The sequence below is a fragment of the Phyllobates terribilis genome, unplaced genomic scaffold (assembly GCF_046119375.1).
Source record: "Phyllobates terribilis strain yellow unplaced genomic scaffold, ASM4611937v1 Scaffold_1__5_contigs__length_1240528914, whole genome shotgun sequence".
NCBI lineage: Eukaryota > Metazoa > Chordata > Amphibia > Anura > Dendrobatidae > Phyllobates > Phyllobates terribilis.
In genome coordinates, this window is record NW_027362761.1 from 1,159,410,578 (window position 1) to 1,159,436,062 (window position 25,485).

Consider the following 25,485-nt stretch of genomic DNA (forward strand, 5'->3'; position numbering starts at 1 on the left):
CCTCTTCCCACAATCGCATACAAGATTTCTCCAGTGCGTCCCCCCTACTCTGGAACTCTCCACCCCAACACATCAGACTCTCGCCTACCGTGGAAACCTTCAAAAGGAACCTGAAGACCCACCTCTTCCTACAAGCGTACAACCTGCAGTAACCGTCGCTCCACCATCATGCTGCACGACCAGCCCTGCCCCCACCTACTGTTTCCTCACCCATCCCTTGTAGACTGTGAGCCCTCGCGGGCAGGGTCCTCGTTCTCCTTTACCAGTCGCCGTCACGTTTTTCTCAAGATTATTGTAATTGTTCTTGTATTATACCCCTTTTTCACATGTAAAGTGCCATGGAATAAATGGCGCTATAATAATAATAAATAATAATAATAATAATCCTGGCCAGCTTCAGCACAGTACTTACAAGCTAGACAGCAGCGGTGGTCGGTCTCCTAGGTAATGAAATGTAAACAAAATAAAAGTGTTAATATCTCAAGAACGGCTGCAAATTTTAATAAGCAGTAAATTGGAAAAGTATTTATTTTCATAAGCTCTATCTGACAATTTCAATCTATAAAGATAGGAATAACCCTTTAAAATTTAAAGCAATTCACTGAATGTGTGGATACTGCCAGGCCCTGTAATGTTGATGGGGAACTGGGGAGTCAGTCCTTGTGGGGTGTACTTACATAGTCCTGATCTAATAGTATGGACAGCATCAATAGGCTGTATACCAGCATAGTGCACTACACGTATCTGTGTGCATCCATAATGCTTACTAATCACTTACCCCATGTATGATAGGTGGTTGTTCATCAGTATTTTGCCTTTTATAATGGGACCCTGCAGTGAAGGCAACTTTATGGATTTATATGGATTAGACCTATTTACATTTTAGGATTGGGTATTAGTAGGGTCTTCTAGGTGCACGTCATTTCCAACAACTTGCATTGTTATCAAATTATCTGTTAAATAGGATTTGTCACCAGGTCAAAAGTGTCCAGTTTTTCCTCCTATTTTATTCCCGCTCCTCCCCTGAGTATTCCGTTTTTTATTTTTTTCAAATCCGCCATACGGTTCCAGAGATACGGGCCTTTTTATTCAGTGCTAATTTTTATGGTCTTTGTCAAAGGGGTGGTGCTCACAGAGCAGCCTGAAGGCACGCCCCAGAGGATCTGTGTGCCACGCCCCCTTGCAAAATATAACAAAAATTTGCACCAAATAAAAAGGCCCATATCTCTGGGACCGTATGGCGGATTTGAAAAAAACAAAAAACAGAATACTCAGGGGAACAACGGGGATAACATAAGAGCAAAATGTGGTCACTGTTGACCTGGTGACTGGTCTTCTTTAATCTCTTGGAGATTAGTATACACTTTTTTAATTGTTATTTATTAAAAGCTAAGATTTATAGTATTTTATTAGAGCTATATCAGGTTAGATCAGAGGGATTTATTGTGATTTTTATTTGTTTTTGTTTTTTTTATTCTCAAAATAGTAAGGCTCCATCCGCAGGATAGGAGGTAACTTAGTGATCACTGGGGGGCGCTATATTCCCATAAATAATGACTGTAACGGGATCGAACATTACTCAAGATGGAGTTCTGCAGAGGCCGGTTCCAGTGATCCGACCCCCAGCGATCAGTAAGTTATTCCTATAACCTAAAGATAGGGGATAGCGTACTATTTTGGGAATAACCCTTTAACCCTTTCACGCCGTGGTCAATTTCCGTTTTTGTGTTTTCGTTTTTTCCTCCCCTTCTTCCCAGAGCCATAACCTTTTTATTTTTCTGTCCACATAGACATATGAGGGCTTGATTTTTGCGGGACGAGTTGTACTTTTGATTGGCACCAATCATTTTACCACATAGTGTACTGGAAAATAGGGAAAAAAAAATCCAAGTAAAGAGAAATTGTGAAAAAAACGCAATTCTGACATTGTTCTTGGGAATTATTTTTACGGTGTACATTGCATGATAAAAAGGGCCTCGCGATATGATTCTCCTGATCAGTACGATTACGTCGATACCAAACACGTCCATTTTTTTTTTAACTATTTTAATTTTTGGGTTGTGTCGCCATTTTCCAAGACCTGTAACATTTTCATTTTTCGGTCGATGGAGCTGTGTGATGGCTTATTTTTTGCGGGGCGAGACAACGTTTTTATTGATACCATTTTGGGATAGATGTGACCTTTTAATCACTTGTTACAGCATTTTTTTGTGGCATTGTAGTGATCAAAAAAATTTAATTTTGGCGTTCTTGAATTTTTTTCATTTACAGTGTTTACCGATCGGGTTAATTATTGATATATTTTGATAGATTGGACTTTTCTGAACGCAGTGATACCAAATATGTGTATTTTGTTTGTCTTTATTTTTAATGGGGGTGATTTGAACTTTTATGTTTTTTTTTTTCACATTTTTTAATAACTTTTTTTTTTTTTTAACTATCTGACTACAGTGGCCTTCTGGTTGTCTTTATTTGAAGCAGAGAGATTAAGGGAAAAATAATGGTGGTCTGCTTTCTACTTTGCACCTATACTGGTCTTTGTTGATCATAATGACCAATCACAACGCAGCTTTCATTTTATCAGAGCTGTTAAGAAAATGAAAGCCGATTGCTGATTGGTTGCTATGGGCGACATAGCCAATTTTGATAAATGAGGCCCGGCATCATTATATAAACGGCGAGGCCTATACTATAATACACCTCTGTCTGCACTCATTTATAAATTATACATTATAACTGCCCAAGATAGAAAACAAAAGTGTAGGGTTGTCTTCGTTTTTTCGTTGGTCATTGTCTTTGCCTACACTCCCTAAACCGGTCAGGTCCCCGTGTGTGTGTTATGTTTTGTTTTTTTTTTCCTCTCCCTTTAAACTTTTCTCTTCCTCACAGCAACGTCAAGTTCAATTCTTCCTATTGGTCAGCGCCTCGCCGAGCATCCCCGCTGTCACAGTCACTTTACATGACCAATCAACGTTAAGCGCCTACTTAACATGCATAAATATATCCAATCCCGCACGAGGTGGGCAGGGCTTCTCTCGTTGTTGCTAAGCTTCGGCATCTCAATCGTTACCATCCCTTGATTGGGATCTGTCAACATTCCTCCCTTTGCCTTTCCCCGCCCCCTACCCTTACACAAACCTTTCCTATTGGCTACGACGAACTAAAAAAACACGCCTTCCTGTTTTTCCCGCTTTCCTATTGGACGCCTCCCCCGTCCATCAGCGTATGTCAAACGAAGCTGCTCTCCCCTTTATATGGACTAAGAAGTCCCCGAAGCGCCTGAACTCCTTGTAGTTCGTCCCACTTCATCTTGTTTTGATTTGTCCCTCTCCTGCCCGCGGCGACGTGCACAGTTTTATTTTTATTGTTAAACAGAGCAGAGATCTAGTTTTACATTTCTATCCTATAGAGAGACATATATTTATATACTGAAGTATGGAGCTGAACTCTCTGCTGATCCTTCTGGAGGCAGCTGAATATTTGGAGAGAAGAGATCGAGGTATTTGTCACTGACACTGGGTGTAATGGAGGGAGGGGGCTGGGGTGGGGGTGGTGGCACAGGACCTGGACATGTGCGTGTACACACGGTGCGGTAGTGCTGCACGGGAGATGGTCACCTAGCTATGTGCATGGATACACCATGCGGTAGTGCTGCACGGGAGATGGTCACCTAGCTCTGTGCATGGACACACCATGCGGTAGTGCTGCACGGGAGATGGTCACCTAGCTCTGTGCATGGACACACCATGCGGTAGTGCTGCACAGAGTGGGAACACTGTATCATCCTGCTGTCAGTATATAGCTGTATACTCGCTGCACGGCCTCTGTATACACACTGTGCACTTGTGTCTTAGTACACATACATGTAAACAGCACATGTACTACTTTGCATGCTATTTATATATATATATGTGTGCATACAGTGTCAATATAGATACACACTTTTCACTGTCCTTACACACTGACAGTACCGCTATGTACTATCAGTATAAAGCAATAGCTGCTCTGCTACCTGTATATACACACCTTACACTTATATACCAGTGCATATAGATGTAAACAGCACACATACTACTTTGCATGCTATTTCTTATCTATCTATCTATCTATCTATCTATCTATCTATCTATCTATCTATCTATCTATCTATCTATCTATCACTGTCATTACATACATGTGCCCCTTGCTATGGACTACCAGTATATAGCTATAAACCCTGTGCTACCTGATATATATATATATATATATATATGCCCTTTGCTATGTGCTATGAGTTTATAGCCATACACACAGTGTTTCCTGTATATAGACACTTTGCACTAATATGCTAGTGCATATACATGTAAACAGCACACATACTACGTTGCATGCTATTTTTTTATTTCTTTATGTTTTTGTTTATATATATACATATATATATATTGCACTGTCTTTACATACACATACATATATATATATATGCATATACGCACTGTGCTATAAGTATATACCTGCTCTGTTCGCACCAGCGTGGAGGATCTTGAATTAACAGTAGATAATTGCCATGAAAATGACATCTGACCGTGGTGCAGGGCAAAAATATGTGCAGAATTGGTGACGATTTAATATAAAAAGTCTGGTCGCCATGTTTGCTGATATATATATTGCATTGACGCAGCCATAACCCCGTGGTTTCGTGGCTGTGCATCCTACATGTATGCGGTGTCATGCTGGGACCGTGCATCCTACATGTATGTGGTGTCATGCTGGGACCGTGCATCCCACATGTATGCGGTGTCATGCTGGGACCGTGCATCCTACATGTATGATGTGTCATGCTGGGACCGTGCATCCTACATGTATGCGGTGTCATGCTGGGACCGTGCATCCTACATGTATGCGGTGTCATGCTGGGACCGTGCATCCTACATGTATGCGGTGTCATGCTGGGACCGTGCATCCTACATGTATGTGGTGTCATGCTGGGACCGTGCATCCCACATGTATGCGGTGTCATGCTGGGACCGTGCATCCCACATGTATGCGGTGTCATGCTGGGGCCGTGCATCCTACATGTATGTGGTGTCATGCTGGGACCGTGCATCCCACATGTATGCGGTGTCATGCTGGGACCGTGCATCCTACATGTATGATGTGTCATGCTGGGACCGTGCATCCTACATGTATGCGGTGTCATGCTGGGACCGTGCATCCTACATGTATGATGTGTCATGCTGGGACCGTGCATCCTACATGTATGCGGTGTCATGCTGGGACCGTGCATCCTACATGTATGATGTGTCATGCTGGGACCGTGCATCCTACATGTATGCGGTGTCATGCTGGGACCGTGCATCCTACATGTATGTGGTGTCATGCTGGGACCGTGCATCCCACATGTATGCGGTGTCATGCTGGGACCGTGCATCCCACATGTATGCGGTGTCATGCTGGGGCCGTGCATCCTACATGTATGTGGTGTCATGCTGGGACCTTGCATCCTACATGTATGTGGTGTCATGCTGGGACCTTGCATCCTACATGTATGCGGTGTCATGCTGGGACCGTGCATCCCACATGTATGCGGTGTCATGCTGGGGCCGTGCATCCTACATGTATGATGTGTCATGCTGGGGCCGTGCATCCTACATGTATGTGGTGTCATGCTGGGACCTTGCATCCTACATGTATGTGGTGTCATGCTGGGACCGTGCATCCTACATGTATGTGGTGTCATGCTGGGACCTTGCATCCTACATGTATGCGGTGTCATGCTGGGACCTTGCATCCTACATGTATGCGGTGTCATGCTGGGACCGTGCATCCTACATGTATGCGGTGTCATGCTGGGGCCGTGCATCCTACATGTATGTGGTGTCATGCTGGGACCTTGCATCCTACATGTATGTGGTGTCATGCTGGGACCTTGCATCCTACATGTATGCGGTGTCATGCTGGGACCGTGCATCCCACATGTATGCGGTGTCATGCTGGGGCCGTGCATCCTACATGTATGATGTGTCATGCTGGGGCCGTGCATCCTACATGTATGTGGTGTCATGCTGGGACCTTGCATCCTACATGTATGTGGTGTCATGCTGGGACCGTGCATCCTACATGTATGTGGTGTCATGCTGGGACCGTGCATCCTACATGTATGTGGTGTCATGCTGGGACCTTGCATCCTACATGTATGTGTTGTCATGCTGGGGCCGTGCATCCTACATGTATGATGTGTCATGCTGGGGCCGTGCATCCTACATGTATGTGGTGTCATGCTGGGACCTTGCATCCTACATGTATGTGGTGTCATGCTGGGACCGTGCATCCTACATGTATGTGGTGTCATGCTGGGACCTTGCATCCTACATGTATGCGGTGTCATGCTGGGACCTTGCATCCTACATGTATGATGTGTCATGCTGGGGCCGTGCATCCTACATGTATGATGTGTCATGCTGGGGCCGTGCATCCTACATGTATGATGTGTCATGCTGGGACCGTGCATCCTACATGTATGCGGTGTCATGCTGGGGCCGTGCATCCTACATGTATGCGGTGTCATGCTGGGACCATGCATCCTACATGTATGTGGTGTCATGCTGGGACCGTGCATCCTACATGTATGATGTGTCATGCTGGGACCATGCATCCTACATGTATGCGGTGTCATGCTGGGACCGTGCATCCTACATGTATGATGTGTCATGCTGGGACCGTGCATCCTACATGTATGCGGTGTCATGCTGGGGCCGTGCATCCTACATGTATGCGGTGTCATGCTGGGACCATGCATCCTACATGTATGTGGTGTCATGCTGGGACCGTGCATCCTACATGTATGCGGTGTCATGCTGGGACCGTGCATCCTACATGTATGCGGTGTCATGCTGGGACCGTGCATCCTACATGTATGATGTGTCATGCTGGGACCGTACATCCTACATGTATGTGGTGTCATGCTGGGACCGTGCATCCTACATGTATGTGGTGTCATGCTGGGACTGTGCATCCTACATGTATGTGGTGTCAAGCTGGGACCGTGCATCCTACATGTATGTGGTGTCATGCTGGGACCGTGCATCCTACATGTATGCGGTGTCATGCTGGGGCCGTGAATCCTACATGTATGCGGTGTCATGCTGGGGCCTTGAATCCTACATGTATGTGGTGTCATGCTGGGGCCGTGCATCCTACATGTATGTGGTGTCATGCTGGGGCCGTGAATCCTACATGTATGTGGTGTCATGCTGGGGCCGTGCATCCTACATGTATGCGGTGTCATGCTGGGACCGTGAATCCTACATGTATGCGGTGTCATGCTGGGGCCGTGCATCCTACATGTATGCGGTGTCATGCTGGGGCCGTGCATCCTACATGTATGCGGTGTCATGCTGGGGCCGTGCATCCTACATGTATGCGGTGTCATGCTGGGGCCGTGCATCCTACATGTATGTGGTGTCATGCTGGGACCGTGCATCCTACATGTATGCGGTGTCATGCTGGGGCCGTGCATCCTACATGTATGCGGTGTCATGCTGGGGCCGTGCATCCTACATGTATGCGGTGTCATGCTGGGGCCGTGCATCCTACATGTATGCGGTGTCATGCTGGGGCCGTGCATCCTACATGTATGTGGTGTCATGCTGGGACCGTGCATCCTACATGTATGCGGTGTCATGCTGGGGCCGTGCATCCTACATGTATGCGGTGTCATGCTGGGGCCGTGCATCCTACATGTATGCGGTGTCATGCTGGGGCCGTGCATCCTACATGTATGCGGTGTCATGCTGGGGCCGTGCATCCTACATGTATGTGGTGTCATGCTGGGACCGTGCTCCGTGTCAGATGGTTGTCAGTAATGAGATCACCCCGCCTGTCAGATCAGCTGCAGCGGACACATGAAGGAGGGGGGGGATTACAGTCCTGCAGAGGAGAAGGGCTGCTACAATGTAGCAGAGCTGAATTTGTTTGCTTTGGGATTCCATTGTTTGTGCTACAAGATAACCTCCTCTTATCTGCTGTTCCTATGGAAATCTGCTCATAACACACTCAGGGCCACCAAGTTCACACACTCACTTCAGGTACTACCAAGGGTTCTTCTCATGAGCCGCAACATAATCAGCTTTTTCTGCATTCTAAAAAATTGACTTATTGCGCAGCCGCCTGCTCCGCTACAGCACATAGTCAGCCTCAGCTATGCAACATCTGACACACTCCAAATTCAACACCTCCACATCTGCATTCAGCTCTGCATTCCCATTACTGCCGCATCCACGTAATCAGCTGTGCTATGTGCACAAATAAGCTATTTCAAAGCCACGTACTCAGCTCTGCTACATCCACAAACAAGTTTTTGCAAAGCCACTTACTCTTGTCTTTAACTGCACAAACTCTTTTAAAGCAACATACTCAGCTCTACTACATCCACAAACAAATGTTTGCAAAGCCACGTACTCGGTTCTGCTACATCCACAAACCAGATTTTTGCAAAGCAACATACTCGGCTCTGCTACATCCACAAATAAGCTCTTGTAAATCCACATACTCGGCTCTTTTACATCCACAAAAAAGCTCTTGTAAAGCAACATACTCAGCTCTGCTACATGCATGAACAAGTGTTTTTGCAAAGCCACATGCTCAGCTCTGTTACAGCCACAAACAATTTTTTTGCAAAGCCGTATACTCAGTTCTGCTACATCCGCAATCCATTTTTTTGCAAAGCTGCATACTCAGCTCTGCTACATCCACAAACAAGTATTTTTGCAGATGGCTCCCACACAGCCCTTCTTGGTATGTGACACCCATCTCTGCTCCATCTGTATGTTGTTGCACAAAATGCCACTTTTAACCCCTTCCCCCTCTCTCGTTGCAGAAGCAGAACACGGCTATGCATCCGTTCTACCCTTCGACAGTGATTACTCCTTGAAAAAAACCAAAGCAGCCTCACTATCTAGAAAATCCCAGAATAACAGGTAACTAGAGGAGGCCCGGAGGAAGGCCACGGGGAGGGAGGTGCCGGGGGCCGCCGCCATCTTTCCTGCCTGGGCTTGGCTCTGTTGTGATTCCATATAAACACTGCCACGCGTACACCATGCCTGCGAGCCCTGCGCGTCCCTGATCAGTGTCACTCGTGCCGTCCCCTCTCCTCGCACACATCTGTCCTGTAATCCGCATGCTGCGCCCTCCGCACAGACACCGTACAGATGTCACACGGCGTCTGATGATGATGGTTTTATTAACCCCTCATACACTGACGTAGCGGAGCAAAAACATCCCACCGTGATAGAACTTCTTGTTTTCCTCTCCTGTTAATTTGTTACCGTTGCAGATTTTATTTTGAAAAAGTCCGCAGGTTTTGTGCACATTTTACCCTTTTGCATCGCAAAGTGTCACATCCGCAATGACATCCCCAGCTTACAGCAGGTCCAAATCCGCAGCGTGTGAACGAGATTTAATGAAGTGCTGGCGCTGTAACACCCTGCAGATCTGTGGCCGGGACAGTGACTGCACCAGCAAAAGAGTGAGTGCAGCTCTGAAGGATAATATAGGATGTAACTCAGGATCAGTACAGGATAAGTAATGTAATGTATGTACACAGTGACTGCACCAGCAGAATAGTGAGTGCAGCTCTGGAGTATAATACAGGATGTAACTCAGGATCAGTAATGTAATGTATGTACACAGTGACTGCACCAGCAGAATAGTGAGTGCAGCTCTGGAGTATAATACAGGATGTAACTCAGGATCAGTAATGTAATGTATGTACACAGTGACTGCACCAGCTGAATAGTGAGTGCAGCTCTGGAGTATAATACAGGATGTAACTCAGGATCAGTAATGTAATGTATGTACACAGTGACTGCACCAGCAGAAGAGTGAGTGCAGCTCTGGAGTATAATACAGGATGTAACTCAGGATCAGTAATGTAATGTATGTACACAGTGACTGCACCAGCAGAAGAGTGAGTGCAGCTCTGGAGTATAATACAGGATGTAACTCAGGATCAGTAATGTAATGTATGTACACAGTGACTGCACCAGCAGAATAGTGAGTGCAGCTCTGGGGTATAATACAGGATGTAACTCAGGATCAGTACAGGATCAGTAATGTAATGTATGTACACAGTGACTGCACCAGCAGAAGAGTGAGTGCAGCTCTGGGGTATAATACAGGATGTAACTCAGGATCAGTACAGGATCAGTAATGTAATGTATGTACACAGTGACAGCACTAGCAGAATAATGAGTGCAGCTCTGGAGTATAATACAGGATGTAACTCAGGACCAGTACAGGATAAGTAATTTTAGGATGAATTGGCCATAATAGATAGACTAAGTACGTCAAAATACAGAATATGGGCTTTGGGAATAAGGACGTACGTAAGAGAGAATTTCTGTCGTCCTCATTTTTCTTCTTTATAGTTTTCATTTTTCATAGAAAGTCTCTACAGTTTTGTGCCGAAGTCGATCTTTGCGCCACCATATGGTGCCTCGGGGTGACACCGTATTCTCTTCTATAACTATTGTTTTTAGGGTAGAACACCTGCATAATATAGTGTGCACGGGACATAAATACCCCCAGGGGCGCAGTATGGGCCCTTAGTAGACAATGGGCCATGTGTAATGAGTCCGTACAAAACGAATAACGTTCTATTTTTGGAATAGTGCCCCTTTTTGTTGAATTGCAGCTCAGTCCCCAAGTTAAAGGAATGTTATATCCAATTTGTCACTTTATGATCGAGAGGGTCGGCCCATCGGGACTTCCTGAGCATGAATGGAATGGTGGAGCATGCTTCATCCTTGCTCTTTTACTTTGCTCAGTGACGCTCCATCCAGTGCTGTGCAGGAGAAGGGAGAACTGCTGTGCAATTGAAGGGAGCTGCTGTGCAGGTGAAGGGAACTGCTGTGCAGGAGAAGGGAGCTGCTGTGCAGGTGAAGAGGACTGCTGTGCAGGAGAAGGGAGAATTGCTGTGCAGTTGAACGGAACTTCTGTGCAGGAGAAGGGAGAACTGCTGTGCAGTAGAAGGGAGAACTGCTGTGCAGGAGAAGGGAGAACTGCTGTGAAGGTGAAGGGAACTGCTGTGCAGGAGAAGGGAGAACTGCTGTGCAGGTGAAGAGAGCCGCTGTGCAGGAGAAGGGAGAACTGCTGTGCAGGAGAAGGGAACTGCTGTGCAGGAGAAGGGAACTGCTGTGCAGGAGAAGGGAGAACTGCTGTGAAGGTGAAGGGAACTGCTGTGCAGGAGAAGGGAGAACTGCTGTGAAGGTGAAGGGAGCTGCTGTGCAGGTGAAGGGAGCTGCTGTGCAGGAGAAGGGAGAACTGCTGTGCAGGAGAAGGGAGAACTGCTGTGCAGGAGAAGGGAGAAAAATGAAAAAAGCATATACAGAATGGGAGGAATAGAGCTAAGCAACAGTACATGTGAAAAAGACTTAGGTATACTAATAGATCATAGACTGAACATGAGTCAACAGTGTGATGCAGCAGCAAAAAAGGCAAATACAATTCTGGGCTGTATTAACAGAAGCATACAGTCTAGATCACGTGAAGTCATTATCGGTCTTTACTCCTCTTTGGTCAGACCTCATCTGGAATACTGTGTACAGTTTTGGGCACCACATTTTAAAAAAGACATAGACAAACTAGAGCAAGTTCAGAGAAGAGCGACCAGAATGGTGACTGGTCTGCAAACCATGTCCTATGAGGAACGGTTGCAGGATCTGGGAATGTTTAGCTTGCAAAAAAGAAGACTGAGAGGAGACTTAATAGCTGTCTACAAATATGTCAAGGGCTGTCACATTGTAGAAGGATCATCTTTATTCTCATTTGCACAAGGAAAGACTAGAAGCAATGGGATGAAACTAAATGGGAGGAGACACAGATTAGATATTAGAAAAAACTTTTTGACAGTTAGGGTGATTAATGAGTGGAACAGGCTGCCACGAGAGGTGGTGAGTTCCCCTTCAATGGACGTCTTCAAACAGAGGCTGGACAGACATCTGTCTGAGATGATTTAGTGAAGGGAGAACTGCTGTGCAGGAGAAGGGAACTGCTGTGCAGGTAAAGGGAGAACTGCTGTGCAGGAGAAGGGAGAACTGCTGTGCAGGAGAAGGGAGAACTGCTGTGCAGGAGAAGGGAAAACTGCTGTGCAGGAGAAGGGAGAACTGCTGTGCAGGTAAAGGGAGAACTGCTGTGCAGGAGAAGGGAAAACTGCTGTGCAGGAGAAGGGAGAACTGCTGTGCAGGAGAAGGGAAAACTGCTGTGCAGGAGAAGGGAAAACTGCTGTGCAGGAGAAGGGAAAACTGCTGTGCAGGAGAAGGGAGAACTGCTGTGCAGGAGAAGGGAGAACTGCTGTGCAGGAGAAGGGAGAACTGTGCAGGAGAAGGGAGAACTGCTGTGCAGGTGAAGGGAGAACTGCTGTGCAGGAGAAGGGAGAACTGCTGTGCAGGAGAAGGGAACTGCTGTGCAGGTGAAGGGAGAACTGCTGTGCAGGTGAAGGGAGAACTGTGCAGGAGAAGGGAGAACTGCTGTGCAGGAGAAGGGAGAACTGCTGTGCAGGAGAAGGGAGAACTGCTGTGCAGGTGAATGGAACTTCTGTGCAGGCGAAGGGAGAACTTCTCTCGTGCTGCACCAGTTCTCTGGAATGCTCTACCCCAGACGATCCGATTGATGCCTAGCCCTGATGTCTTCAAGCGCGCTTTAAAAACCCATCTCTTTAAACAAGCCTACCACCTCAAATGCCCAGTAAACTAACTTTCCCCTGTTCCCTCCTAAATGCTATTCAGAATCTGCTCCCTACTGTTCATCTGTTTCTACACCCTCCATGCGCACGATAACTGCACTCGGTAATTGAGTATTGCACTTGAACATACAGGCTGATGACCGGATCATACTGCTTTATATGACAATCCCGACTTATTATAATTGCCTGACCTGAAATAACAAGCACTTTCCACCTATTGTGTCCCCCCATTTCCTTGTAGAATGTAAGCTTGCGAGCAGGGACCTCACTCCTGATGTAACTGTTAAACTGTCTCACCTTGTATTGAATTTATTGTTTGTACATGTCCCCGCTTATTTGTAAAGTGCTGCGGAATATGTTGGAGAACTGCTGTGCAGGAGAAGGGAGAACTACTGTGCAGGAGAAGGGAGAACTGCTGTGCAGGAGAAGGGAGAACTGCTGTGCAGGTGAACGGAGAACTGCTGTGCAGGTGAAGGGAACTGCTGTGCAGGTGAAGGGAGAACTGCTGTGCAGGAGAATGGAGAGCTGCTGTGCAGGTGAAGGAAACTGCTGTGCAGGAGAAGGGAACTGCTGTGCAGGAGAAGGGAGAACTGCTGTGCAGGAGAAGGGAGAACTGCTGTGCAGGAGAAGGGAGAACTGTTGTGCAGGAGAAGGGAGAACTGTTGTGCAGGAGAAGGGAGAACTGCTGTGCAGGAGAAGGGAGAACTGTGCTAGAGAAGGGAGAACTGTGCTAGAGAAGGGAGAACTGCTGTGCAGGAGAAGGGAGAACTGCTGTGCAGGAGAAGGGAGAACTGTGCAGGAGAAGGGAGAACTGCTGTGCAGGAGAAGGGAGAACTGCTGTGCAGGAGAAGGGAGAACTGCTGTGCAGGAGAAGGGAGAACTGCTGTGCAGGAGAAGGGAGAACTGCTGTGCAGGTGAAGGGAACTGCTGTGCAGGTAAAGGGAGAACTGCTGTGCAGGAGAATGGAGAGCTGCTGTGCAGGTGAAGGAAACTGCTGTGCAGGAGAAGGGAACTGCTGTGCAGGAGAAGGGAGAACTGCTGTGCAGGAGAAGGGAGAACTGCTGTGCAGGAGAAGGGAGAACTTCTGTGCAGGAGAAGGGAGAACTGTTGTGCAGGAGAAGGGAGAACTGTTGTGCAGGAGAAGGGAGAACTGTTGTGCAGGAGAAGAGAGAACTGTTGTGCAGGAGAAGGGAGAACTGTGCTAGAGAAGGGAGAACTGCTGTGCAGGAGAAGGGAGAACTGCTGTGCAGGAGAAGGGAGAACTGCTGTGCAGGAGAAGGGAGAACTGCTGTGCAGGAGAAGGGAGAACTGCTGTGCAGGTGAAAGGAGAACTGCTGTGCAGGAGAAGGGAGAACTGCTGTGCAGGAGAAGGGAGAACTGCTGTGCAGGAGAAGGGAGAACTGCTGTGCAGGTGAAGGGAGAACTTGCAATCCCTTGCACAGCCAGGAGCGCCGCTGTGCAAGTAAAACTTGGAAGGAGACTCAAGTCTAAATCAGCGCTGTGACCCCCTTCGATCTCACAGATCAGAACCCCAAAAATCTTAAAGGAATCTCCGCACAAAATGACTGATCAAACTAAGCACACAATCACAGTTGCTGTAGTTTATATATAGGCATCTGTCACCCACGCACCGCCCTCCAGCCACACACATACACACAAACCCAAATTTTTCTGTTTCTATTTCTTCAGCTGTTTTTTTTTTAAATTCTTTTGTTACTACCAACACTAAATTATTTAAAGGGGTTGCACCGGAGTAAATAAACATGTCTGTTCCCTTACGGCGCCACTCCTGTCTCCAGGTGGTGTCTGGTTTTGCAGCCCATCCTTAGCTGCAATACCACACATGACCTATGGACAGGGGTGGTGCTGTTTCTGGAAGATAGATGCCAATACAATCCAATTAGAATGCATTTCCACCTGACTGCTCCTTAAATCTGCTTCTTTTCTTAAAGGAATTTTTCGGTTTACTTATGGCATAACCAAAAGACCTGAAATGCACCACAGGGTCCTGTGTTGTGTCCCACCTCCCCCCAGGAATCCTTGCTCAACAATTTTTGGAATTCCCTTAGCAGATAATTGAGAAAGTCGCATATGCGTGGTCACATCTCCAATCCAGGGGGCAAGGGATGAGTGTCCCAGTCTTAAGATAAGTGGATAAATAGATTTACCAGCACGTCCGCCGTGAGGTCGGCTGTGTTACACTGCCGGCTTTTGTCTCTTAACAGCTTGCTCAGATCTCTGTTGTTTCACCGTTTAGATGCTGCTGTCAATCACTGACAGAAATGCAAGGTACCATTGCAGCTTGGTGTCTCTTAAAGACCCCCATAGCTGCCATAGGAAGCCCCCTAAAGAATGATCATGTCACTTCTTTTAACCCACTTCATGTTTTTTGAACCCTGAAGTGGTTAAAAGACTTCATTGCTCTGCACTGTGTTAATTTTATGGGGCACCTTATAAGCGGGATCCGCCTGAAAAAGACGCCGTGTGCGAAACTATATTCTGCTAATTAGTTTTCCTATTAGGATTTCAGCTCTTACTGGCTTAATTCTGCTAATTATCAAGTGTCAAATCATTGGCGTTCAGTGTATGGGATTTGCAGTGATCAGCTAAAACTTTAGTTTTCTACCGGACCCTTTAAATGAAAGAAAGTTTTTCATAGTGTAACAAGTGCGTAGTGTGACTCCAAATCCCGTCCTCGGAAGCCCCCACTGTTCCCAAGGATTGTAGCCAGCTTTTTCTCAATAGGGTTCTCAATTATTTACTTCGGTAGCGCTGCTGCAGCATTATTTTTTTCTCAACCTTTAATTAAACATTAGCACACTTTTTTGGATTCACTCGGCATTCGGTATTTTCTGTTCTGTCGTATAAGAGTTCCTAGTTTATGGGACTCTGACATTCTCCTTTCTCATCATCTATCATGTTCTTGGTTGGCTAGAGAATGTTTTCTTTTCAATACTGCAAATACTTTTGTCCCTCTGTTATTCCTCCTGGAAATGTGTAAAAAAAAATTGAGGAGTGGGTGCAACTATTCTATATGTCAAAGGGATGTGTCCCTACACTGATTGCACAATGTCAGAATGAGTGAGACACACCCTGCTAACAGGGACATAACGATCACACAGATTGAGGCATTATACCAGGTAGGGGCCCCAGATGGGGGACATTGTTATAGGATAGGGCCAGGATGGGGGTCATTATTACTGGAAGGGCCCAGGATGGGAAATTATTCCTGGAAGTTGCCCAGGATGGAGGACATTATTATAGGAAGGGGCCCAGGATGGGGACATTATTATGTAAAGGACCCAGGATAGGGAACATTATACCAGGAAGGAGACCAGGATTGGGACATGACACCAGGAAGGTGACAAGAATGGGGGACATTGTTATAGGATGGGGCCAGGTTGGCGGGGGATTATTACTGGAAGGACCCAGGATGGGGGACATTATTACTGGAAGGGGCACAGGATAGGACATTATTACTAGAAGTTGCCCAGGATGGAGGACATTGTTATAGGAAGGGGCCCAGGATGGGGACATTATACCAGGAAGGGGACAAGGATGGGGGACATTGTTATAGGATGGGGCCAGGACGGGGGACAATATCACTGGAAGGGGCACAGGATGGGACATTATTACTAGAAGTTGCCCAGGATGGGGGCGTTATTAAATAAAGGACCCAGGACTGGGAACATTATACCATTATACCAGGATGGGGGACATTATACCAGGAAGGGGGCCAGGATGGGGGACATTATACCAGGAAGGGGGCCAGGATGGGGGACATTATACCAGGAAGGGGACCAGGATGGGGGACATTGTTATAGCATGGGGCGCAGGATGAGGGGCATTATTACTGAAAGGGCACAGGACTGGGGGCATTAGTACTGGAAGGGGAACAGGATGGGGGAGATGAAGGAGCCAGGATGGGGGAAATTATTATATGGAAAGCGAACACACATTTCTTTACAGAACGCTACAAGGGCCCATACATCTGACCAACATGCAGGTGGGAGCCCAGGTCCAAATTTTGCATTGGCGCCCATCGGCCTCTAGTTACGCCACTGCCTGCTGGTGAAGAGAATGGCTACACCCAGTTGTCAATGTAAAGCAGATATGCACAACCCACGGCCGCTCATGCTGTGGTAGTTGTGGCCAGTGGCTGTATTTCTATATTAAAAAAAAATCAGTACGGCTGGCCCTCGTTATTATATTACTGTGCAAGGGCTTAAAGGGGTTGGGTCCTTGGGTGCAGTTTGTTATAAGAAAAGAAACTGCTTCCTGTGTCTGGTATCGACTGCAGTGATGACATCACGTCGACAGCGCTGCAGCCAATCAGTGAGCTCAGAAACACTGAGCAGGACGTTTCGTCTGTCGCAGAGCTCACTTATTGTCTGTCAACCTGACATCAGGCTAACAGCCAATACCAGACACCGGGAACAGCACACAACCTGGAGACTGTAAGTAAAGTTCCTGGGGACTAAGATTATCTGAAAGAGGACAACCCCTTTAATAATACTGGGCCCCTCATTTATAATAGTGCCATTCTATGTGCCCCCTGTTATTAATGCCCTTATTAACCCTCTTGGCACCACAGCGTACATTTACAAAGGTTGAAGCCAACTGTAAAGAACAAGTGCCACAAACATAATAAATAGTGATGCTAATCCAAAATCTGCAGCAACAGCCGTGATCAGAGATAACTCAGATATCGGCAGTTAAAGGGGTATTCCCATATCCAAGATCCTATCCCAATATGTAGTAGGTTTAATAATAATTATATTAGCAAATACCTCCAATTAGACATGTAGTAAAGTTCTTCTGATTAGCTATATCGCTTATCTAATGTGCAGGGCATTGCAGTAGCTTAGATATCCATGGTTATGACCAACCATATAGTGACAGTTAGTTGTTAGTGGTCGTAACCATGGATACCTAAACTACTGCAATGCCCTGCACATGGGGTAAGCGACATAGCGAATCAGAAGAACTATACTACATTTCTAATTGGAAGTATTTGCTAATATTTTTATTATTACACCTACTACATATTGGGATAGGATCTTGGAGATGGGAATACCCCTTTAAAAGCCCTTACATCCCACTGTCAATAGTTATCATGGAATCCACTTATCCAATCCAACCCCTGCCGGCATTACTTTTTTGCAAAAAAAAATAAAAATTATAAAATTTAAACACTGAATATTAAAATATTAATATTTCCTGACTGTGAATGGGGCTCTTCTGGCCTCCTAACCCCGGTGAAGTTGCTAGTTCATAGCAGATTGTTGCTGCTGTATAAGTGTGGGGTTCACATAAATATGCATTTTGCAGCAGAATTACCGTCCCCGGCCGCCCAGTGCAGCCCGTGAGATGACATTACTCCTCCGCTCTCTCACATGTTCGCCGGGCAGCGTTACAGGTCATTCAGCGTGACACGGACATTTTGTTCAGCTCCTTTGTTGTGGTAACATTTACACCGAGCCCTCCGTCCAAATGTGAGCTCTCTAAAACAGCAGGTGTCCGCCAGATGATTGCAGACGGGACCGTACATCAGCTGCAGGTGGATGTCATGTTCGTCCTGTATTAAAACCTAAAACTACAAGCAGATATATAAAAAAAATCATGGAATGTTTTTCTCCGTATTTATTAGCATTGTGCCACATAATTTGTTCTTGAAGGACTAGTAGACATTTTTTTTAGAAATCAGAGATACAAGCCTCATTTATCAAAACTGTCTAGAAGAAAAACTATCTTTGTTTCCCAATCAGATCCCAGCTTTCATTTCTTAAAGGAACAGTCACTTTCCATAAATATGTCATTTGTTTCTTACCTGATGTAAATGCCGCTGTTCTCCTGAATCCAGCGTCGTTTTTCTTTTGTTCCTGCGCCTCTCCGTTCCTGAGATATGGCCCTCTGTTTCCTGTTTATAAGTCTAGTCTTGTTACATAAGTAGGCGTGGTCAACAACTCTACATTGTGGGCGTGTTCTTGATTACCACACCCAGCTGGCTAAAAAGACTAGATTTATATACACGGAAGAAGGGGCCATATCTCAGGAACGGAGAGGAGTAGGAACAAAAGAGAAACCTCGCCGGATTCGGGAGAACAGCGGCAATTACATCTGGTTAAAAAAAATACCTATTTTGGGCAAGTGATGAGTCCTCTTTAAATCCAATTTCTCGTTTTGAGTACGCTAGATATACACAAACCGAGCTCTTGCGAAATATCCTGGATTAGAAGAGCCAGCAAAACCTCCAAGGGCTGCAAAAAACCTATTTACGGTAGATTTTTTAATCCTGGGAGTTGGGAAAGAAGGTGGGAATTGGGTGTGAAATTGTGAGTAAAGGAAGGGGTGACTGTTGGGGCACAGGAATGTCAATGGAGATTATAGGGATTGGTAGAGGCCACTTCATCTTCTGACGTATCTCACCGATTTATTGGGGGATGGGTAAAGGTAAACTATTCCTTTTAGAAAGCAAAATTTGAACATGACTATAATAACAACCTGATAAAAAATCCAGTATTAATAGTAATCAGACAATAGCAACATAAAAAAAAGAATGGTCGCCGTCGTATCTGAAATAAGAAAACTCCTAATGATCTAGTGATCTCCATCGTCTCATCAGAAAGGCGGATATTTCGGTTATTATCCAGGAACTCCCCTAAATCTTTGTCATAAGTGACCTCTTGCCCGGGCCCTTCGTCTCTTGTTAGTATAGTTATTGCTTTTGTGAAATTCCCCAATATTCCTATTGTGCTATAAAGTTTGTACACCCAAGTGAGTTTTTCAAATTCGTTATCGTTATTTCTTAATATTTATTTCTAAGTAATATATACCCCTTAAAGGCGATCTGTCACTTGCCATAAATATGTATTTTTTTCTACCGGGCAGTGATGCCGCTGTTGTCCTGAATCCGGCGTTGTTTTTCGTTTGTTCCTGCGCCTCTCTGCTATTAAAATATAACCCTCTCTTCCTTATATGTAAATCTCGTCCTTTAAGCCCAGTGGGCGTGGCTCCCAAGAAGATTTCCATATATAGGATTCAGTGACCACACCCACTAACAAGACTAGATTTACATTCAGGAAAGAGGAGGCCATATCTCATGAACGGAGAGGCGCAGGAACAAAAGAAAAGCAGTGACGGATATATGATAATATCCTGCTGGCTTTAGAAGCCGCTGGTTGGCATTGGCATTCTGTTTTTTTGTCTGTGATCTCGAGATCCTTCTCTACAAGTGACTCTTCTAGTTTTTCTCCCCCTAGAACATATGGTGCCCACAGATTATTAGTGCCCATGTGCATAACTTTATATTTCTCCACAATGAACCTCATTTACCATGTGGATGCCCAAACACTCATTTTATCCAAGTCACCCTGTAACATCCTCCATGGTCTGCCCTTCACTACATAGCTTGGTGTCATCTGCAAAAATAGAAACACCACGAATAATCCCATCTTCTATATCATTAATAAATAAATTGAATAACAGCGGGCGAGCACTGAAGCTTGGGGTCATCACTTATAACCGGGGACCATGCAGGCTAGCAGCCATTCCCCACAGCTCTCTGGGCTAATTTTTTGAACCAGTTTTCAATCCAATTACAAACCTTAATTACTAAACCTAAAGACCTTAATTTACCTGTTAGATTAGCGGTCTTTCTTCCTGAGTTTGGGTGGAATTTCCCTTTAATTGTGATGACTAATACTAATAATGTGCCACTCCTGGTGCCAAGAAAGTTGTAAAAAGATGCGGTGTTATACATTGTATGGCGGTATTCTCTGACATTCTCTGGTAGTATTCTCTGATATTGCATGGAGGTATTTGACATTTTCTGGTTGTGTTTTCTGACATTACATAGCGGTATGCTCTGACATTTTATAACAGTATTCTCTGACATTCTCTGGTGGTATTTTCTGACATGAATGGCTGTAGTCTCTGACATCGCAAGGCGGTATTGTCTGACAATTTCTGGTGTTTTTTTCTGACATTGCATGGCATTGTTCTCTGACACTGCACTGCGGTATTCTCTGATATTTTCTGGTAGTATTTTCTGACACTTTATGGCGGTATTCTCTGATATTTTCTGGTAGTATTTTCTGACACTGCACGGCGGTATTCTCTGATATTTTCTGGTAGTATTTTCTGACACTGCACGGCGGTATTCTCTGATATTTTCTGGTAGTATTTTCTGACACTGCACGGTGGTATTCTCTGATATTTTCTAGTAGTATTTTCTGACACTGCACGGCGGTATTCTCTGATATTTTCTGGTAGTAGTTTCTGACACTGCACGGCGGTATTCTCTGATATTTTCTGGTAGTAGTTTCTGACATTTCATGGTGATATTCTCTGATATTTTCTGGTAGTATTTTCTGACACTGCACTGTGGTATTCTCTGATATTTTCTGGTAGTTTTCTCTGACACTGCACGGCGGTATTCTCTGACATTTTCAGTAGTATTTTCTGACACTGCACAGCGGTATTCTCTGATATTTTCTGGTGGTATTTTCTGACACTGCACAGCGGTATTCTCTGATATTTTCTAGTAGTGTTTTCTGACACTGTACGGCGATATTCTCTGATATTTTCTGGTAGTATTTTCTGACATTTCATGGTGGTATTCTCTGACATTTTCAGTAGTATTTTCTGACACTGCACTGCGGTATTCTCTGATATTTTCTGGTAGTAGTTTCTGACACTGCACGGCGGTATTCTCTGATATTTTCAGTAGTATTTTCTGACACTGCACAGCGGTATTCTCTGATATTTTCTGGTAGTAGTTTCTGACACTGCACGGCGGTATTCTCTGATATTTTCAGTAGTATTTTCTGACACTGCACTGCGGTATTCTCTGATATTTTCTGGTAGTATTTTCTGACACTGCACAGCGGTATTCTCTGATATTTTCTAGTAGTAGTTTCTGACACTGCACTGCGGTATTCTCTGATATTTTCTGGTAGTTTTCTCTGACACTGCACGGCGGTATTCTCTGATATTTTCTGGTAGTTTTCTCTGACACTGCACGGCGGTATTCTCTGATATTTTCTGGTAGTTTTCTCTGACACTGCACGGCGGTATTCTCTGATATTTTCTGGTAGTATTTTCTGACACTGCACGGCGGTATTCTCTGATATTTTCTGGTAGTTTTCTCTGACACTTTATGGCGGTATTCTCTGATATTTTCTGGTAGTATTTTCTGACACTGCACGGCGGTATTCTCTGATATTTTCAGTAGTATTTTCTGACACTGCACTGCGGTATTCTCTGATATTTTCTGGTAGTATTTTCTGACACTGCACAGCGGTATTCTCTGATATTTTCTAGTAGTAGTTTCTGACACTGCACTGCGGTATTCTCTGATATTTTCTGGTAGTTTTCTCTGACACTTTATGGCGGTATTCTCTGATATTTTCTGGTAGTATTTTCTGACATTGCACGGCGGTATTCTCTGATATTTCTGGTGGTATTTTCTGACACTTCACAGCGGTATTCTCTGATATTTTCTGGTAGTATTTTCTGACACTGCATGGCGGTATTCTCTGCTATTTTCTGGTAGTTTTCTCTGACACTGCACGGCGGTATTCTCTGACATTTTCAGTAGTATTTTCTGACATTGCATAGCGGTATTCTCTGATATTTTCTGGTAGTATTTTCTGACATCGCACGGCGGTATTCTCTGATATTTTCTGGTTGTATTTTCTGACACTGCATGGCGGTATTCTCTGATATTTTCTGGTAGTATTTTCTGACACTGCACGGCGGTATTCTCTGATATTTTCTGGTAGTAGTTTCTGACACTTTATGGCGATATTCTGTGATATTTCTGGTGGTATTTTCTGACACTTTATGGCGGTATTCTCTGATATTTTCTGGTGGTATTTTCTGACACTGCATGGCGGTATTCTCTGATATTTTCTGGTAGTAGTTTCTGACACTTTATGGAGGTATTCTCTGATATTTCTGGTGGTATTTTCTGACACTTTATGGCGGTATTCTCTGATATTTTCTGGTGGTATTTTCTGACACTGCACGGCGGTATTCTCTGATATTTTCTGGTAGTATTTTCTGACACTGCACGGCGGTATTCTCTGATATTTTCTGGTAGTAGTTTCTGACACTTTATGGCGGTATTCTCTGATATTTCTGGTGGTATTTTCTGACACTTTATGGCGGTATTCTCTGATATTTTCTGGTGGTATTTTCTGACACTGCATGGCGGTATTCTCTGATATTTTCTGGTAGTAGTTTCTGACACTTTATGGCGGTATTCTCTGATATTTCTGGTGGTATTTTCTGACACTTTATGGCGGTATTCTCTGATATTTTCTGGTGGTATTTTCTGACACTGCACGGCGGTATTCTCTGATATTTTCTGGTAGTTTTCTCTGACACTGCACTGCGGTATTCTCTGATATTTTCTGGTAGTTTTCTCTGACACTGCACGGCAGTATTCTCTGATATTTTCTGGTAGTATTTTCTGACATTACATGGTGATATTCTCTGATATTTTCTGGTAGTATTTTCTGACACTGCACGGCGGTATTCTCTGATATTTTCTGGTAGTTTTCTCTGACACTGCACTGCGGTATTCTCTGACATTTTCAGTAGTATTTTCTGACACTGCACAGCGGTATTCTCTGATATTTTCTGGTAGTTTTCTCTGACACTGCACTGCGGTATTCTCTGATATTTTCTGGTAGTTTTCTCTGACACTGCACGGCAGTATTCTCTGATATTTTCTGGTAGTATTTTCTGACATTACATGGTGATATTCTCTGATATTTTCTGGTAGTATTTTCTGACACTGCACGGCGGTATTCTCTGATATTTTCTGGTAGTTTTCTCTGACACTGCACTGCGGTATTCTCTGACATTTTCAGTAGTATTTTCTGACACTGCACAGCGGTATTCTCTGATATTTTCTGGTAGTTTTCTCTGACACTGCACTGCGGTATTCTCTGATATTTTCTGGTAGTTTTCTCTGACACTGCACAGCGGTATTCTCTGACATTTTCAGTAGTATTTTCTGACACTGCACTGCGGTATTCTCTGATATTTTCTGGTAGTATTTTCTGACACTGCACAGCGGTTTTCTCTGATATTTTCTGGTAGTAATTTGTGACACCTCACGGTGGTATTCTCTGATATTTTCTGGTAGTTTTCTCTGACACTGCACAGCGGTATTCTCTGATATTTTCTGGTAGTAGTTTCTGACATTACATGGTGATATTCTCTGATATTTTCTGGTAGTATTTTCTGACACTGCATGGCGGTATTCTCTGATATTTTCTGGTAGTTTTCTCTGACACTGCACTGCGGTATTCTCTGACATTTTCAGTAGTATTTTCTGACACTGCACAGCGGTATTCTCTGACATTTTCAGTAGTATTTTCTGACACTGCACGGCGGTATTCTCTGATATTTTCTGGTAGTAATTTGTGACACCTCACGGCGGTATTCTCTGATATTTTCTGGTAGTTTTCTCTGACACTGCACGGCGGTATTCTCTGACATTTTCAGTAGTATTTTCTGACATTGCATGGCGGTATTCTCTGATATTTTCTGGTAGTAGTTTCTGACACTGCACGGCGGTATTCTCTGATATTTTCTGGTGGTATTTTCTGACACTTTATGACGGTATTCTCTGATATTTCTGGTGGTATTTTCTGACACTTTATGGCGGTATTCTCTGATATTTTCTGGTGGTATTTTCTGACACTTTATGGCGGTATTCTCTGATATTTTCTGGTGGTATTTTCTGACACTGCACGGCGGTATTCTCTGATATTTTCTGGTAGTTTTCTCTGACACTGCACGGCGGTATTCTCTGATATTTCCTGGTAGTTTTCTCTGACACTGCACGGCGGTATTCTCTGATATTTTCTGGTAGTAGTTTCTGACACTTTATGGCGGTATTCTCTGATATTTTCTGGTAGTTTTCTCTGACACTGCACGGCGGTATTCTCTGATATTTTCTGGTAGTTTTCTCTGACACTGCACTGCGGTATTCTCTGATATTTTCTGGTGGTATTTTCTGACACTTTATGGCGGTATTCTCTGATATTTTCTGGTGGTATTTTCTGACACTGCACGGCGGTATTCTCTGATATTTCCTGGTAGTTTTCTCTGACACTGCACGGCGGTATTCTCTGATATTTTCTGGTAGTAGTTTCTGACACTTTATGGCGGTATTCTCTGATATTTTCTGGTAGTTTTCTCTGACACTGCACGGCGGTATTCTCTGATATTTTCTGGTAGTTTTCTCTGACACTGCACTGCGGTATTCTCTGACATTTTCAGTAGTATTTTCTGACACTGCACAGCGGTATTCTCTGACATTTTCAGTAGTATTTTCTGACACTGCACAGCGGTATTCTCTGACATTTTCAGTAGTATTTTCTGACACTGCACAGCTGTATTCTCTGACATTTTCAGTAGTATTTTCTGACACTGCACGGCGGTATTCTCTGATATTTTCTGGTAGTAATTTGTGACACCTCACGGCGGTATTCTCTGATATTTTCTGGTAGTTTTCTCTGACACTGCACTGCGGTATTCTCTGACATTTTCAGTAGTATTTTCTGACATTGCATGGCGGTATTCTCTGATATTTTCTGGTAGTATTTTCTGACATCGCACGGCGGTATTCTCTGATATTTTCTGGTGGTATTTTCTGACACTTTATGACGGTATTCTCTGATATTTCTGGTGGTATTTTCTGACACTTTATGGCGGTATTCTCTGATATTTTCTGGTGGTATTTTCTG

General features: G+C 44.6%; 1 protein-coding gene across 1 annotated transcript in view; it reads left to right on the forward strand.

Moving 5' to 3' along the window:
• Window positions 1-3,207: 3,207 nt before the first annotated feature.
• Window positions 3,208-25,485, forward strand: part of MXD4 (MAX dimerization protein 4) — a 64,399-nt gene continuing 42,121 nt past the window's right edge. Inside the window, exons 1-2 of the mRNA XM_073648994.1 lie at window positions 3,208-3,499; window positions 8,855-8,954. Coding sequence (XP_073505095.1) covers window positions 3,436-3,499; window positions 8,855-8,954 — 164 coding nt within the window. The 5' untranslated portion in view covers window positions 3,208-3,435. The remainder of the gene's footprint in view (window positions 3,500-8,854; window positions 8,955-25,485) is intronic.